Source organism: Lethenteron reissneri, chromosome 29 (genome assembly GCF_015708825.2).
Source record: "Lethenteron reissneri isolate LAM-NWPU_2019-01 chromosome 29, ASM1570882v1, whole genome shotgun sequence".
Lineage (NCBI taxonomy): Eukaryota > Metazoa > Chordata > Hyperoartia > Petromyzontiformes > Petromyzontidae > Lethenteron > Lethenteron reissneri.
In genome coordinates, this window is record NC_083807.1 from 5,640,711 (window position 1) to 5,654,587 (window position 13,877).

At 45.3% G+C, this 13,877-nt stretch overlaps 1 protein-coding gene across 1 annotated transcript in view; it reads left to right on the forward strand.

Annotated features, from left to right (window-relative positions):
* The window catches only part of LOC133349196 (fibrocystin-L-like), a 146,956-nt gene extending 133,079 nt beyond the window's left edge, over nt 1-13,877 (forward strand). The window contains 8 exon segments of the mRNA XM_061562476.1: nt 1,055-1,212; nt 1,955-2,098; nt 4,461-4,614; nt 6,514-6,711; nt 7,999-8,025; nt 9,118-9,204; nt 9,584-9,649; nt 11,520-13,877. Coding sequence (XP_061418460.1) covers nt 1,055-1,212; nt 1,955-2,098; nt 4,461-4,614; nt 6,514-6,711; nt 7,999-8,025; nt 9,118-9,204; nt 9,584-9,627 — 812 coding nt within the window. The 3' untranslated portion in view covers nt 9,628-9,649; nt 11,520-13,877.

Below are 13,877 nucleotides of genomic sequence, written 5' to 3' on the forward strand. Positions count from 1 at the left end.
TTACCTGGTAGGAATAAAAAATTGTTTAGTTTAGTTTTAATATGTGGATGCCCTGCTCATTAAATAGTCTATCCTTGGTACCAATATTGGGGTCGCCACCTGTCTGGGTTTGACCCAGACACAATTGGGAATTGGCAGGAATTTATTTGAGAGAATTGGCAGGAATTGATTTGAGACTGAGATGTTGTACCAGTATTATGTCAAAATGTATCGCAGCGCACTGCACATTTTGGTAGGCCTAGGCTGCCTGAGAAATATGTCCGGGTTTGGTCTGCAAAAAAGGTCACGACCCTAAGCCAACACATACATCTCAGGTGACGATGTGTGTGTAGCCTCTCCCTTTTGGGAAATTTTCGAAAAAATCGCCAGCAGTTGGATGCAACAGTGACTATTTTCTCTCTCTCGCAAACATGAAGAACAAACACAAAGATCCCTTACGGCATTGTAGACTGCACAACACACAAGGGGGTGGGTGAGGATAGCAACAAGCCTGTGACCTCCTTTGTCTCACTAGTGCTGATATTTAGTCACCACACTGTGAACTTATTTAAGGTTTGGTCAACCTAAGTGAGGCCCAGAAACGGATGCGACATTACATAGTACTGAAGTTATCAGTGGTCAGGCAGCGAACTCAGGCCATCGGTTTCATACAGCAACTAGAACAGCCTCCATTCGCCATGAAGCATCGGTAACGTCACCACGGCACTTGTGCCAGGCCAGGGGCACGGTGGCCCACGCGAAGTGTGGAAGACTCGCTGGCAGGTCATGGGACAGATCCAGATGTTTTGGTTGAACTGAGATGACTGGTAGATGCGCTCCCCACTGTGCCAACTTGCTGTGTGTTGGCCACCCGGCGCTCCGCTCGTTGTTGTGAGTCACTCCTCCACGCTCCGTTGTTGCTGGAGGGCAGCTGCCTCCAATTGACCAATTCTGCACACTCCATCATGATCACTCCCCAGTCTATGAGTTGATTACAAAGCGTTATTGTTCATTCCTGTCCCGTAGTCGACGTAACGAATGTAACACCTTCCCCATTGCCATTTTGTCTGCTCAGCCACATCTGGCCTGACGTGGGCCGAGCTACAGGAAGCGACAAAGCGGCTCTCTGCATCGCTGCAGTTTGGCAATCTTAGCACTGCCCTGGGAGTGAACATCACAGAAGCCAAGATCATCAAACCCATGCCGCCTGCGGGCAGTGTGGCATGGGATAAGGTGAGGTCCACTGCGGTTCTCCCCCTCCAGCTCGCGGCTACTAGAGGCATTGGCGATCTCCCGTGGGTATTTCATGGTGTTAAGAAAGAGTTACCATTGTAGAAACCGTTCTGTTAATATTTACGGATGAAAATGGATTTATATGGATGTGAAGGAGCGGTGGCGCAGTGGTTGGCGCAATGTGCAATGTAAACGTAGAAGTTATGGTTTTTAAGCTATTTGTCTTGCAACTCATGTTCACTGATACACAGAGACAAACAAATATCTCCTGTATAGCATTAACAGACTGTCGGGGCACGTGCTGTTAGCGAGCACCTACAAAGGCCGACACGGCACACTTGGGGATGGGTGGCCAGCACCACGCCTGGCCACCTTTGTTTGCCTTGTGAAGATATTTACACACCGTACCAGGTACTCATTTGAGGCTGAGTCGACCTAGGGGAGGCCCAGAACCAGTTCAGATATTCGTCACTTGCGTTGACCGTGAGCAGGAATCGAACTCAGATCACCGGGTTCATAGTACAGCGTGCTAAATGATGCGCCCACCACTCCCCACTACACATAGACACTGACACACTCACTGCTGTTTCCCCTCTGCAAAAACACCGCAGCATAGGAATGGTTCTGAACAGTGCAGGTACACACGTGTCTGGTACTCTGAGAATAGCCACTTGTCCGTGTGATTCACAGAAGCTGTATGTGAGCAGTTGTGGCCGTGTTTTTGGTGGTGTTTTCGTTGCAGATGGCCTCGGTGCCAGTGAACTGGTCTGACCCCTGGCTGCCCGTGCCGGAGCTGGGCTCTCTGGTGCTGGCAATCGAGCCCATGGCTGGGCCCCTCGGGCAACCCTTCCTCGTGCAGCCCGCCCTCCGAGCCGATGACCGAGATGTACGTCACCTGTGTCCCTTTGCGCGTCATGCAGCGCGCTGCTCTGTGTATCGATAAAAGCATTAACTACAGCTGCAACGATACAAAGCGCCGTCCGAATACATATTAGGTCACTCTAGAGCTGATTATCAGCGCACTCGAATAACTCAACGAATACTTAAGAGGCAATGTGTGACGGTGGAGAAAGAGAGCGATAACTGCTCAGAACAAATTACAGCAACGTGACTGCTCTCTTGTGCATTACCCTCTTATGGAGGAACCCTTTCATTATTTGTGGAATCCACGAGACCCAAATTTCTTATCTATCAGTAATATAATTTATCTGCCAATCCGTGGATGCCCCAAGGATTGAGAGACAATGATGATGACAGTTGAGACGTCTATTTTCTGGCGCAGCTGCCATTGGTCACGGGGCTCCCACTGGCTCCCACAGGCTCCCACGGGCTCCCACGGGCTCCCACGGGATCTCACTTGTCGGGGCACTTTGGGTGGCACGCTGGCAGCGCAGTGGTGACACTCGTGCCCCACAGCCAGAAGGGGCCTGGGTTTGATTCCCGACTCGGGCGCCACTGTCTGTGGGGTTTGTATGTTCTCCCCATGTTCTGCACGGGTTTTATATTCGAATTCTCTGATTTCCTCGCATAGCTAAAAAAAACCCACACATTTTGGAATTGGTATTGGCCGAACATTACGATGCTGAAAAATGAGCTGCCAATTACTCAATTGAGATCATTCATGGCAACATTTCCCCCTGCGGCGATAATCTTGGCATAAATTCTCCAGATAAAGAGTCTTGAAGCTCGATGAGCCTTTCCTGGTGAAGAATCATTGTAGTAATAATCATAATTTATTCGCTCACAAAGTCATGACAGACCTTTACTCAAGGTATAGCACAGGCTAACTCATTCAGCCAAAATGTGGAAATATTTTTCACCTTGTCAACGACAGTAAAATCCTCTTCTCAGTTTTTTGTTTTATTAGTTTTCTGTTTTACTCGTCCGTGATGCAGCGTTTGCGATGATAATCGCGGGGTGGGGGTGGGGAAGAGATGCAATAATAGCTTGGAAGATAAAACAGTGCCGCTCCCCTTTTTGGGAAACTTATAGCGCCCTGGTTGTGAAGGTGAGATTAGGGCGGGTTGTACTTTTGCACTTGCGATTGGGGGAATTGTTGTTTGGCCCGAGTTTTTTTTTTGTGAAACTCGGAATTTTGGACATGTTGGCAAAATGAACTTTAGACCAAACATTGTTATCCTATGGCCTCTGATGTCCAACGATGGAATGGGTTGGCGCAATAGATCCTTAAGACATGTTTGTTTTACAATAGTTATATTGCTGTTGACGAAACCAACATCTGTGATATTTCTGAGTCATTGTAGCTAATAATAGTTAATAATTAATGTGCACAACGACACGATATAGAGATGCTGAATTGTATTCACAGTTGTATTTTTTGACATTTGTGTATTGGCAACACAACAAACTTGTTTCATGTTTGCCAACAGCTCTGTCGCTAACTTCATCATTGCCAAGCGATGGGTGTTGCGTTTTTGCCTTGGGAAAATAATTAAATCTGGCTTTATTTTTTATTTTCTCCAAAGCGTGCTTTTGATATTATCGCCCCATTTCATCATTGGCCATCAGTTCACGCCTTCTCCTGCCTAACAAGATTTCATTGTAGATTCAGGATTAATTGTAAATTTTCCTTAACAGAGGTTTTTTGGGGTTAGATCGCGTAAATATAAATGTGTCGTTAAACTCGCTACCACCTGACAGTCAATTAGTAAGGTTTGTCACGTAAACAAAATGTTCCAATTAGTTACTAGTTCAGCATACCGCGTGTGTGTTAGAGAGTAAATCCACAACATTTACAATTCATGTACAACGTTTGTTTGATAATTACAACCAGCCTCATCAGGCGACAGCCAGAGTTATGGATAAAATCCTCCAGTTTCTGTCTGAAATGGAGGGGATAAATGTGATGTCGTCACTTGTGAGCTAATCATGTGCGAAGACCAGAGGGGGGAGTGTTCATGTATTCATATAAATGACAATAGATATCTATCATTGTTTGGGTTATTCACAGTTAATCAACATACATAATGTTCATATGCCATTAATTACACGAGTAATTCATTATAGTAGGATGAATTGTGACCAGAGTTACAATACTTTTCACAATGTGCAGTCTCCAACACAACACGTGCTCTGTTGTCATGCACTAAGGTTCAAGTATCGAACTTATTGTGTTTTACCAATATAACGTGTGCAACTTTGGCTACAAAATACTATAGAAAGTGCTGTCGCTGCTGCTGCTGGGTCCTTTGCTGACGTGATGGTTCTCTCCGCTGCTCCGTGGGCAGGGTAACTGCATGGAGTTTGGGGTCATGTCGTGGAGTGTCCTGGCTCTCCTGAAAAACACATCGGGTGAGATGGTGCCGTACCTCAATGGCACCAAAACCATTGCATTTTCGGGCTGCTGGGCCAACTTCAGTGATTTGAGCATCACGCAAACAGGTAAAAATGGGTGCCGCGGTGGCGAGATGTTATCTCCCTCGCCTGGTATCGAGGAGGTTGTGGGTTCGATCCCGACCCTGACGCCCCCGGTATATTTGGAGTTTGTGTGTTCTCTCTCCCTGTGGTCGCGTGGATATTTTCTGGAGGTCCTCCACATTTAGAATCAACGTGCGTTCAGAGTATTTGGCTGCTGCTATACATGTAAGCGTGATAAGCCACTTCGTTCAGCTATCATTTGTGGCCAGGTCGCTTCTGAAAGAGAGCTACATAGCTCAGTAGAGGGCCTTACCTGGGTAAGATGTGATCACCTGGCCTCATTGCCAGCTGCCTAAAGAAGTGCCCTGATTACGGGATGATTACTGGGAGAGAGGTGTGAAGGCTGGCAAGAGAGTGGTGATGGTAGAGGAAGACAAAAACAGGGCTCGGTCTGTCATAAGCTCGCAGCAGCAACCCGGCCTAGTGGTGGGCTCTGTGGTTGTGGAGCCTCCTGTTGAGGTGTGGAGAGAAACACGACAGTAGTTATCCTCCTGTGGGAGACACCATGCATGAAAAATGTGTGTATTTCACTTGTAGCCATTCGATAAAAAAATATCTCATGAAGGCAAACAGGCATTTTAATTTCAGAATCAGAGGCAGCCATTTTCAGCTTTTCAAGATTAAATTAGCAGAGATTTTAAAAACTTGACCAGGCAACGAAGCACAGTGCACACGTGTTCAGTTACCCGCGAGACTCTCAAAGTTGTTTATAAATTTAACGCCTGAACGTCGACGGTGCGCAAAGCTGTACACGGGTGGCTGCTGTTAGACATGAGGTGCGCCAGAATTGCCCGAGACGCGGCTGACGTCTGTGATGCCATTGCCTTGAGCGAGTCGTGACCACAGCGGGCACATCGAGAAGAGCCCCGGGTCTGAACGTACGTTGACTTCATTCCATAAAGACTCGGGCCACAAATTTCTCGTGTTGTCGTCAGTTAATTATGTCACTTTGACATCCAGCACTAGATTTTTGGAGAACTCTGTTTATTGAATGTTTATTATGACAAGAGCCATACATTTTTTTGTATATTTGAAAATGAAGAGAAATTGCGTGAGTTTTCTCGGCATTTTACCATCACCCAAAGAGTAATAATATATATAATGCCCAAATAAAGGTTATTGAAGCGACTCTAAGCTCGATGCATGTAAACATGAGTCTGGAGGACCAGTGACCTGCACTAGGATGGTCCGTCAGGGTGTCACCCGCATGTTCTATTCAGATTTCATATCTCAAAGTGGTATTCAGTAGATGACAGTGTCCACCAGGTGTGATAACTATGTTCCTGTGTGCCCCTGTATATGCTGCTGCTGTGTCTGCTGCTGTTGTTGCTGTGTCTGCTGCTGTTGTTGCTGTGTCTCCTGCTGTTGTTGCTGTGTCTCCTGCTGCTGTTGCTGTGTCTCCTGCTGTTGTTGCTGTGTCTCCTGCTGCTGTTGCTGTGTCTCCTGCTGTGTTGCTGTGTCTCCTGCTGCTGTTGCTGTGTCTCCTGCTGTTGTTGCTGTGTCTCCTGCTGCTGTTGCTGTGTCTCCTGCTGTTGTTGCTGTGTCTCCTGCTGTTGTTGCTGTGTCTCCTGCTGTTGTTGCTGTGTCTCCTGCTGTTGTTGCTGTGTCTCCTGCTGCTGTTGCTGTGTCTCCTGCTGCTGTTGCTGTGTCTCCTGCTGCTGTTGCTGTGTCTCCTGCTGTTGTTGCTGTGTCTCCTGCTGCTGTTGCTGTGTCTCCTGCTGTTGTTGCTGTGTCTCCTGCTGCTGTTGCTGTGTCTCCTGCTGTTGTTGCTGTGTCTCCTGCTGCTGTTGCTGTGTCTCCTGCTGCTGTTGCTGTGTCTCCTGCTGCTGTTGCTGCCTGCTGCTGCTGCTGCTCTGACTGCAGGGGAGTTTGTAATGGAGTTTGTGCTGGAGGGGTCGTTCCGTGCCCACTCCCGGTCGATGATGGTGCAGCACGGCAAGAGCCCTGCTGATGGACTGACCGCATCCCAGCGCATAGCGCTCATCTTGGGGCTGGCCGTGCCACTCTCGTTGCTTCTGCTCGTCCTCATTGCCGTGATGATCGTCCGCTCGGCGTCCTCAAGTAAGCTCATCTCGCCACCATGGGCGCTAAATACCTCGGTGGGCCTTACCTGGTGAAATAAAATAGTTTTTAGTTCATAAGTAGTGGCAAAGCCCCCGATTGTGAGCATTGGCTACACGACACGCGAGTGCTAGGAATGGTAGTGGTCGTGGTAGAGGACATGGCGAAGCGTTGTTCGGTAAGAGACCTGGAAGAAAGTCAGCGAGCCTGACTCTGCTGATGAGGCACTGAATTGCGACACCGGTGCAGAGGTTTGGTTGCGTTGAACACATGCTGCTGAAAAAAGGTAACTTCCAGGAGGTCGTGAGGCCCGTAGTGTATCTAACAAATATACTCGTACATTTGATGTGGACAGGCAGATATGGGAAGGAGGTGTATTGTCTGCCAATTCACTCATCCCATCGTCCCTCCTGGTGAGGAAGTCAGCATTGGTTATCCTATGGACCGTCTCACTCCCGCCAGTCGGGATTTGGAATTTCCGACACTAACTTAGGGCTGTAGACAGGAGATGAGCACGAGTGCCTGGATGCTCAACCGAGGCGAAACTCACTTTGATTTTGGAGCCAGGGAGTGGAGCAGAGGAGGGAAGGCAGCCGGCCGGAGTGACGCCATCTTGCTTACAATCACCGCAAATGTTCATTGTTAACATACAGGTTACAATATTTCACCCGGGAAAATCCCCTTCAGATGGAAAGTCTCATTTGCAAGGGTGTCCAGGGTGTCGATCGACACAAACACTGCAAACACGATGGTCGCACTTTAACACTTGAGGTTAAATGCTCTTTTTGTAATTACTGCCTCTTGGCGTTCTCTGGTCTAACACCGTTTGAGACGAGGCTCAAAAGAAAGCTGGCTCTGGTGTGGACCAATCAGCTTCAAAGACAATGCATATACTATCAGAGTATGTTTTTAGTTTGCATTCTGACCACAGGTATATGTGGTTAATGCAGACATGATTCCTTGTAAAAGGTTTCAGTTCGGTGTTTTAACATCTTAACACCTGTTTTGTTGCCAGAATAAAGGGGAAAACCTATTCTCATATTTTGGTACTGGCAAAGGAGGTCCCATGATAATTACAGTCTGTTATAAGAGGACATAATGTGCTGGATATTTTGTACAATAGGATTAACAAATTGTACACTGTTGCAATCTTCTCTTAACGTAACCAGCAAAGTGGTATTTGAATACTTTACTTTAAATTCAGGATATACCATGAATGAGGTGACACAACGTGTGTAGATGTCGCCACATGCAGTAACCATGCGCATCTCATTTCCTTGTACACAGAGGCTTACGTCGTCCCACAGGGATCAGGTAAAGTTGTGTCGCAGTCAGTGTGCAGGGATGAGCACAGGCCCAGGCCCAGTCGGCTCTGGGAACAGTGGCGCTGGTCCCTTGTCACCGTGTGGCTCACCTAAGTGGCTTTCCCAGGATTGGCCTGCAGAAATCGTTTAACGTTTCTCACAAAGTTACAACTGTATTTGGTGAACTCACATTACACGCATTCGGGGATTCATTTTTGTTATTATCAATATTGGCAATTGTTTGGTGCTTAAATGGCCCCCCGCCCGCATCTCAAAGCATCTTACATAACATCTTAAATATTCCGATGCCCCAACAGTAGTTTTTATTGAAAGAGGGACAGCCACGTAGGTGACCTACACGGAGTAGCTTCTCCGTGCCACTGTTTGTGTTGCCTCGTGCTTCTGTGACGGTGACCTAGCCACCTACCCCCAAGGTGCCTCCACCTGTGGCTTCACAGCCGATGTCCACGACGTTTATCCTTTCAAATCCACAGCTTTATCCACCCCACGTTCCTCCACTGCTGCCCTGCTCTTCTTATAATTCCCTGTGCTTCAGCTCCGAGTTGTCATAAACCAAAACCCCTCTCTCTTTGCTTTAAGTCAGTGGCTTAATGCTGCGGCCTGTGACACTAAAAATGGAGCCACTGCCGGCCACGGTCTGTGCACAGGGTAAGGAGCGTGAAATGCGGCATCCAAATTGCCCTCGGCTACAATCGATGTTCATTGCCAAAAAAAAAAAACACGATGCAACTGGTATTGACCAAAACATCCCAATGATGACAAGTGCCTGCAAGTTACTTGATTGGGAATACACATCGAAATATTGCCCCCCTCCTGCAAAAGTATTGGCAGGACCCTCCTGAAGTGCATCTTGAGTTTCAGTGAGGCTCTCCTAGGTAAAGAAGCATAAATAATAGTATTAAATGTGTTTTACATCGCAAGAGATACACAACTGTATTGTGTCCTCGTGGAATTTTGTTTTCACAATGACTGATAGATTTTATTCCAAATTAATGGTTAGCAAAGGATTTGTTTAGTGAAATATTCGCAATAAAGAAATGATCCGTTTTAAAATGTGCCCCTCTTGACTTGTTTCACACAGATTCGAAATCCCAGGTTAACCCTGAGGTCTACACGCACAGCAACCAAGTGTACAACAGCATGCCGGACAACACTTCTCTTCCAGCCGGTAATACTTCTGTTTATCAAAGTATATTCTCACAAAGTGTGACGAGCGTTCAATTTAACGTTAGGATGTCCTGGCTCACTAATAAACAGTAAAGGGGTTCTTAATAATTAATTTATAACGTTTTTTACATGCGTTTTTTGGATTTTTTGGTTGTTATTCTGTCTCTCACTGTTCAAATAAACCTACCATTAAAAGTATAGACTGATCATTTCTTTGTCAGTGGGCAAACGTACAAAATCAGCAGGGGATCAAATACTTTTTTCCCTCACTGTACATTTTATTCCAAAAGCTGTGTTGCATATTGAGCCAAATTACCGTGGTACCGCGCTAATCTCGCATGTCTTCCAGCCGTGAATAAAATCCTGTTCCTCTTTCACAGTGACACTCGAGAAGAATATGCTGGCCGAGCCAGCAAGCATGTAGCAATGGATACATAGCAATGCAGGTAGGAGCTGGTTTCAGCGGTCGGCGATGACGGCTGCTCGGTGACTGTGCATGAGCGCCTCCCCGTATGCTCTGTCTGCGATGGTTAGCTGCCCTGTAAGCGAGCCTATTCTGTGAGATCATGAATCGCACGCACAGGCAATTTTTTTGTCAATACAAAAATGTGTGAGTTTGTAGCATCGTTGGACTCGCAAATCATTAGGTTGTGAGTTCGAATCCTATTATTAATTTTAATTTTTTACCTACGTGACTTTACCGAAAAAAACCTAAGAATATGAATCCTTGCAGTCACGAAAGCTTCAAATCTAGAATTAGTTCGAATTCTGGTTTGGGGGTTTACTTAGCCCATCATTCCTATGAGTTGAACAAAATGTCCAAAGGATAGCCGCAGCTTGTGAGGTGTCTCGAGCACTTAGCGAAGGGCTGTTGCTACACAGCGTATGCTTGTCAGCAGCTTCACCTGCCTTGTAAATGCCACGTGTTTGCTTCTCTACTTTTTACGAGTTTCTAAAGTTGTGAAATGTTTATTATCCTACATTTCTTTAGGTCAGCATGTTTATGCATCAGAACTCCACTTATCTGTGACCCTATGACCAACACCTTTTATTATCAACGGGAGTCGTCGTGTCCCCAGAAACTCCTATCATCTGCTTTCCAACAATACTGCGCTGCCAATTACCGTAATGTTTTCCAATAGTTCATTTCATGTGCGTGTCGCCGCGTCTATATTTCTTTGTGTGCGTCTCCATTTATTCTGTACGTGTCTCTGTCTTCTTCTGTCTGTGCACGTGTCTTCGTGTCTCTGCGTGTGTTACGTCATCATTTGCATTATCCGAAATTGTTCAGGGTTAAGAGGAGTTGAGTGCCAGATTGATTATCTGTGACAAAAATGTTTACCCACGGATAAGTAATCACGGATGACCCTGTGGATAATGAAAGGAGTTCCACGGATATCACTCGGAGGAGTGGTGGCACAGTGATTAGCGTAGTGCACGATGAACCCAGCAACCCGAGTTCGATTTCCTTGAGTCTCCTGAGTGAAATCTGAACTGGAACCTGGGTACCCCCTTTCACCAACTTGGACAGACCAGGGTGGTGAAGTATGATAAAACAACCCCCCTTCATCCAGTCGTGTATTGACAAAGAGTTGTAGATGATTATAGTATTACCATCATTATGCACCTATTGTAAATATGTTATATTACTTTTGTGAAAGCCATACTGCTGTTTGTTGCTGGTGCTAGATTTGAAGCTTTCGTGACTGCAAGGATTCATATTCTTGGGTTTTTTCAGTAAAGTCACGTAGGTAAAAAATTTAAATTTAAATTAATAAAAGTTAAATAAAAAATAAAATAAAAATCACGTTTCGGAGGCAACACAAGCTTCCGTCTTCAGGTGGAACCGTCACAGCACGATAGCTGTATCAAGTAAGAGAAATTCCAAGAAAACAGTCCTTGTATATATACTGGTTGAGGGTGGGAGGAGCCAAGGTAGGCCCTGGATATTATTATTATTGTGAGGTTCGGTGCGGCTGAAGCACGCTGCTAGGAATGAGCCTTTGTTGTGTAGACTGGTGGAACTCGGAGGTTCCAAGAGTGGTTAAGGTGCGGCTGATGTAAAGGTGCGTGTAAATGGGACTGAGCCTTTTGTTATGTAGAGGTGGTGCGGCTGAAACCGCCACTTGATGGTTTGGGCTTTTGGGCCTGTGCTGTGCTCAGCATCTGTGTTAGAGAAATACCTCTGCATTGCACACTAACACTAATTTGTGTTCAGTCTGTTATGTCAAGATATTGCAAATAGAACCTGCTAGACTAACCGTCATGTTCAACCAATGATGTGTTAAATTAACCTTGATTTCCTTTAATCTGCAGTCCCGTAGCTGCACGAGGGTGGACATTGGTGAGACGCGACGGTGGAGATAACGTACAGATCGAGACGAGTCTTCACCTTCTGCGTTATCAGTCTTCAATCCTCATGCATCTGCCGGAGCCCTCAAGCCCGAATATTCAATCAGGTGGACATTTAAAGTCTGCCTCAAGTGTAATCCAAAGATGAAACACCGTTCAGTACCTAGCGAGCCCTCGCATTTAAATATACATATTCGTAGGGAATAGCAACTGGGTATGAAATCAGACATTAGACATTAGCCAATATCCAATTCTTGTATTAAATTGATTTCTCTTCTTCTTAATTCTTTCGGTAAAGTCACGTAGAAGGGAAGTAATAAAATAATAAAAATAAAATAAAATGTTATTATGTTTTATTTTTATTATTTAATACTTCCCTTCTACGTGACTTTACCGAAAGAACTAAGAAGATGACTCCCTGCAGTCACGAAAACCTTTAAATCGAAATATTAAATTGATTTCATTCAAGAACACAAAAACACCACGCAGACATCTGAGAGGGAAACAAACAAAGCTCACGATAGCACGAAGCGTCCGCAGCAAGTCGCCCTCAAGTCGGGGACCTGCTGGAAGCATGAGGGCTCACTGCCCTGACAATTTCCAGTCTTAATATATTTCATGCACAATCACGTGATATTAATATATTGAAGTGATTTTGTTTCCATAAGCTATGAGAGTCCTGGGTAATGTGATCTATGATGAGCTAGTTCTTCCTCAAGCCTCTTCAATGCATTACGGAATTCGCAATACGTTATTGAAAGTAAACGTTAATAAGCCGGTCACATGGCGGATAACCGGACACATCTGGCTAAGCGTAGACAAGTTGCACGGTTTCCCACTGCTGCTGCACTCGCTCTGTGCAGAACGATCATTCTCAGCAGTAGGGAGATGGCTCCATCGGTGGATCTCAACCCTGCAAATGAAGCTTCTCACCACAAGCGTAGAGTTCGTACATTTTGTGTGAACGCTGAAAATGTCGACCGGCATAGTCCCACTTCATATTCTAACCCGGACACAGCGCAGCAATGAGCTTTACATAGCCGCATACTTTGCATACGTAAAAAAAAAAAGTTAAAATTCCATGTTCACTGTCAGTTGCGAGCTCAAATCCAGGGTTGCAAACAAGAAATGAGCCACCAGATCCATCGCTTTGACTCTGACTCTATAATTACAACGCGACCTTTGCTGTGATTCGTTTTGGTCAGTACTGTATTTGCCTAAATTTATGTTGTCATTTTCGCTTCGGTCGTTCTTGATGTTATATTCACCATGCACTGTGCAGTTAATTCATTACTACAGAACAGTCGAGTCAAACGTTTGAGTTGGGCACTGCAGGCTGTTCGGATTTGTACAATGCTTGGACTTTTGAACGTTGCCATTTAACAATATACTATATTTTGAATATACAGGGTGCTTCAAAAAATGTTAACAGGTCTGAGAATTTGCAACAACACTACGAGAAATGTGCCTCCGGGCTCTGGAGACCACCTGGAGAAGATTCCAGGCACGTGTTGACAATTATGGTGGAGACTCTTTGACTTTTTGAAGATATTAACATTAATTTGTTATCATGTTATAGAGCAGGGGTGGGGAACGTCCGGCCCGCGGGCCGTATAAGGCCCGCAAAATCATTTGATCTGGCCCTGCCAAGGCAACCGCAGGTGGGACTCGAAATTCAATAAATCTAGGAGCAAACCTGGAAAAGCAGTTGCGAGTAGCAACATCATCAATACCGGCTGACATCACACGCCTCGCCAAAGAGAAGCAGTTCCAGCCGTCACATTAGGGCTGAGTTAATTAAATGTTTGACCAAATATAACGGGCTAATTTTTAAGTTGAAAATTTTGTATGGCCCGCGAACGATGTTATAAATATTCAAATGGCCCTTGGCGGAAAAAAAGGTTCCCCACCCCTGTTATAGAGTATTATCTGTTCTTTTTCCATTAAAAACGATAGTTCCATGTAAGTGTTAACTTTTTTTTTTAAGCATCCTGTATAATCAAAGCATACTACCAATTATAAACGTACACAATTATTTCTCAATTTTATTCCGGGTCGCTGGTAGACTGCAGTAGATACCGTAGCCACAGCCATAGTCAGTCGTAGACTCAATGTGGCTTGTCAATTACAAACATTTGACAGACTCGGCTGAAATGATGCCTGAGGACTGTGTATGTAGTTCTTATAACTCACAATACAACTCGCAATATTATTACGCAGCCTCTATTTGGAAACAGCATGCCTATGTATTCTTGGTTCTTTCGGTAAAATCGCGTAGAAGGGAAATAATAAAATAATAATAATAAAACATCGTAAAATGCC